Source organism: Corvus brachyrhynchos, unplaced genomic scaffold (genome assembly GCF_000691975.1).
Source record: "Corvus brachyrhynchos isolate BGI_N302 unplaced genomic scaffold, ASM69197v1 scaffold280, whole genome shotgun sequence".
Taxonomy (NCBI): domain Eukaryota; kingdom Metazoa; phylum Chordata; class Aves; order Passeriformes; family Corvidae; genus Corvus; species Corvus brachyrhynchos.
In genome coordinates, this window is record NW_008236198.1 from 1,038,409 (window position 1) to 1,041,173 (window position 2,765).

Sequence of the window (2,765 nt, forward strand, 5' to 3'; positions counted from 1 at the left end):
GTGCGTGTTCAAGGGGGACGTGCGGCGGCTCTCGGCGCTCATCCGCACCCAGGGCATCGCCCAGAAGGACAGTCACGGTGAGCGGGACACACCGGGGCATCCGGGGCTCGGGCCCGCGTCCCGCCGGGGCGGGAGGTGCGGATGCGGAACGGGGAAGTAGGGAATTCGTGGGAGTTTTATATGGGAGTTTCCTAAGGGTGTGTGAATCCCCTTTAGGAAGGACTTTGGACAAGAGATGGAGTGACTGGACAAGGGGGATGGCTTCTTCTGATAGAAGGCAGGGCTGGATGGGATACTGGGAAGGAATTGTTCCCTGGGAGGGTGGGCAGGCCCTGGCACAGGGTGCCCAGAGCAGCTGGGGCTGCCCCTGGATCCCTGGCAGTGCCCAAGGCCAGGCTGGACATTGGGGCTTGGAGGGAGCAGCCTGGGACAGTGGAAGGTGTGGCACTGGATGGGCTTTAAGGTCCATTCCAACCCAAACCATTCCGTAATTCCATGATTTTCGTAATATGAATGAGCAGTGTTGGCTCCAGTACCGGCACTGTCCTGGCAGAGCTGCCTCTGCCCAGGTGTTGTTCTGTGTCCAAGATCCCATTGCATTTAAAAGATTCGTTCTTTTTAAGGTGTCTGAGCTGTCACCTGTTTGCTTTGGGGGATGATGAGCGCTTCCTTTGGCTGTTGGCAGAGCAGTCTTTGATATTTCCTCAGGCTAGAAAAAACCAAACCTTTTTTCTCCTTTCTTTTTAAATGCTGTGGTTCTGGATTTTGAGAGAGTTGTTCACGGCTGCTCCTCTGCAAATGCTCTGTCCACAGCAGTGTCAGTGGCAGAGGTGGAATCTGATCCTTGTGCTGCTCTGAAATTTGTAAATATTGAATGTCTTGCCAGGCCTTTTAAAAACACTTTAATTTGGGGAATGCTTTATACTGTTAACAAATAAATTAGCCTGGGGGATCAGCTTGACCTTCGTGGTTAGTTTTAATCTCTATTTTTAATACCTGTTTCAAGAGGAACATGATCCGTTTCTGCTGGAGAATTCCAAGTTCCACGTGTGTGGTGTCTGAGAAGTTGTGATAAAGGGGACACTTGTGTTGTGTTTCTGATAAGGAGATCGGCTGTGCTTAATTGTGGTCTGTAGATTCAAAAGGGACACGAAGATAGAGGGTGTCTGGGAGTGGCACGATGGCAGGAGTGATGGAATCAGGAATTCCGGCTGTATCTGTGGTGGCATTGGGCGCTGGAACGAAGCTGAGGGATGCAGAGTAACACAGGGCTCAGCTCCCAGCCAGGATGGGCAGGAGTGTTCCCTGCAACTGGCACAGCGCTTTCCTAAGGGCAGTGTTCCAAATCCAGCTACAGATCTGTTTATCCTGCCACCTTCATTCCAGCAAATCCTGCTAGAATGAAAGCAGCAGACTTGGGGAGGATTTTTCCCACTCGCTCTATTCCTGCTTCTGCTTCTCCCTCTTCCTCCTCCAGTTCCTCTTCAAGCAACTCAGCAGCAGCAGCAACTCCAGATCTTTACTTGAAGGCACTTCCTGATCCCTCTTTGTTGCACTTTCACCCTCAGTGTGTATCACAAACATTGATTCCATCCTTTTTTAATCCATATATATCCTATATAAATCTCCAGTTAATACCTCTTTGCTTTCCCAGCTCTGCTTAGAGTTGGGACACTTTGGGGATCTCTGACTCACCATCTTCCTCCAAGTTTTTACTTGAACTATTCAGAAAAAACCCCACAACAAACCTCTTGATGGCTTGACATTCCAAAGGGCTGAGTAACATTTCCTTGTTATTGTTTTCTTCCTGCCTGATTCCATCTGTCACTTGTTTACACACTGGAGCTGGGAATTATTTGGGGGACACTCCAGCTGATCATTTGCTCAGAAATACACCAGAGGAATCCTGCGATGTGATAAGGATTGGACAGAGGGGAGAGAGAACTTATTGTTAATAATCCAGGCCTGTTTTAGTGTTGGTTCAGTGCAGGAAAGCCAAATCCTGTGGAATGGGAGACTCCTGCTGTTCTGCTAAAAGCAATTGAGTGTTAATTGAGTGCCTGCCCGGCTCCCTAAATTAGCCTCCAAATCACTGCCCAGAGGAAGGCCAGTGTCATTATTCCCAAACAATGAGTTTCCTGGGAGAAGCCTGTAGCTACACCTAGTAGATGACTTACAGTTTTATTATAACATGCATTTAAGACCTTAAATCCTGGAACAGACAAATCCTCTTGCTGAATTACTGCTGGAAAACAGCTGGAAAAAACAGCCCTGGCTCCCTGTAGGTGTGCAGGTGCCTCAGCAGAGGTGAAAGGCCACACGTGTGTGGGGACAGGTGCTGTGTTCGAGGTGTGTTTCTGTGCCAGCAGGCCTGGATGTGCACAGGCAGGATTCCAGGAGCTGCTGGAGCACTGATTTCTTGGGACAGGGGGCTGTAGCTGTGCTGGGCACTGGTTGAGGCCTCACCTCAAACCCTGGGTTCAGTTCTGGGCCCCTCATTCCAACAAAGACCTTGAGGGGCTGGAGTGTGTCCAGAGCAGGGAGTGGAGCTGGGAAAGGGGCTGGAGCCCCAGGAGAGGCTGAGGGAGCTGGGAAGGGGCTGGAGAATTCCTGAGGGAGCTGGGAAGGGGCTGAGCCTGGAGCAAAGGAGGCTCAGGGGGGACCTTGTGGCTCTGCACAAGTCCCTGACAGGAGGGGGCAGCCAGGGGGGTCGGGCTCTGCTGGCAGGGAACAGGGGCAGGGGGAGAGGGAACGGCCTCACGCTC

General features: G+C 51.3%; 1 protein-coding gene across 1 annotated transcript in view; it reads left to right on the plus strand.

Moving 5' to 3' along the window:
- Position 1: 1 nt before the first annotated feature.
- ANKRD13C (ankyrin repeat domain 13C) overlaps positions 2-2,765 on the plus strand; it is a gene marked incomplete at its 5' end in the record, with an annotated part of 19,158 nt that continues 16,394 nt past the window's right edge. The window contains one exon of the mRNA XM_008640686.2: positions 2-77. Coding sequence (XP_008638908.1) covers positions 2-77 — 76 coding nt within the window. The remainder of the gene's footprint in view (positions 78-2,765) is intronic.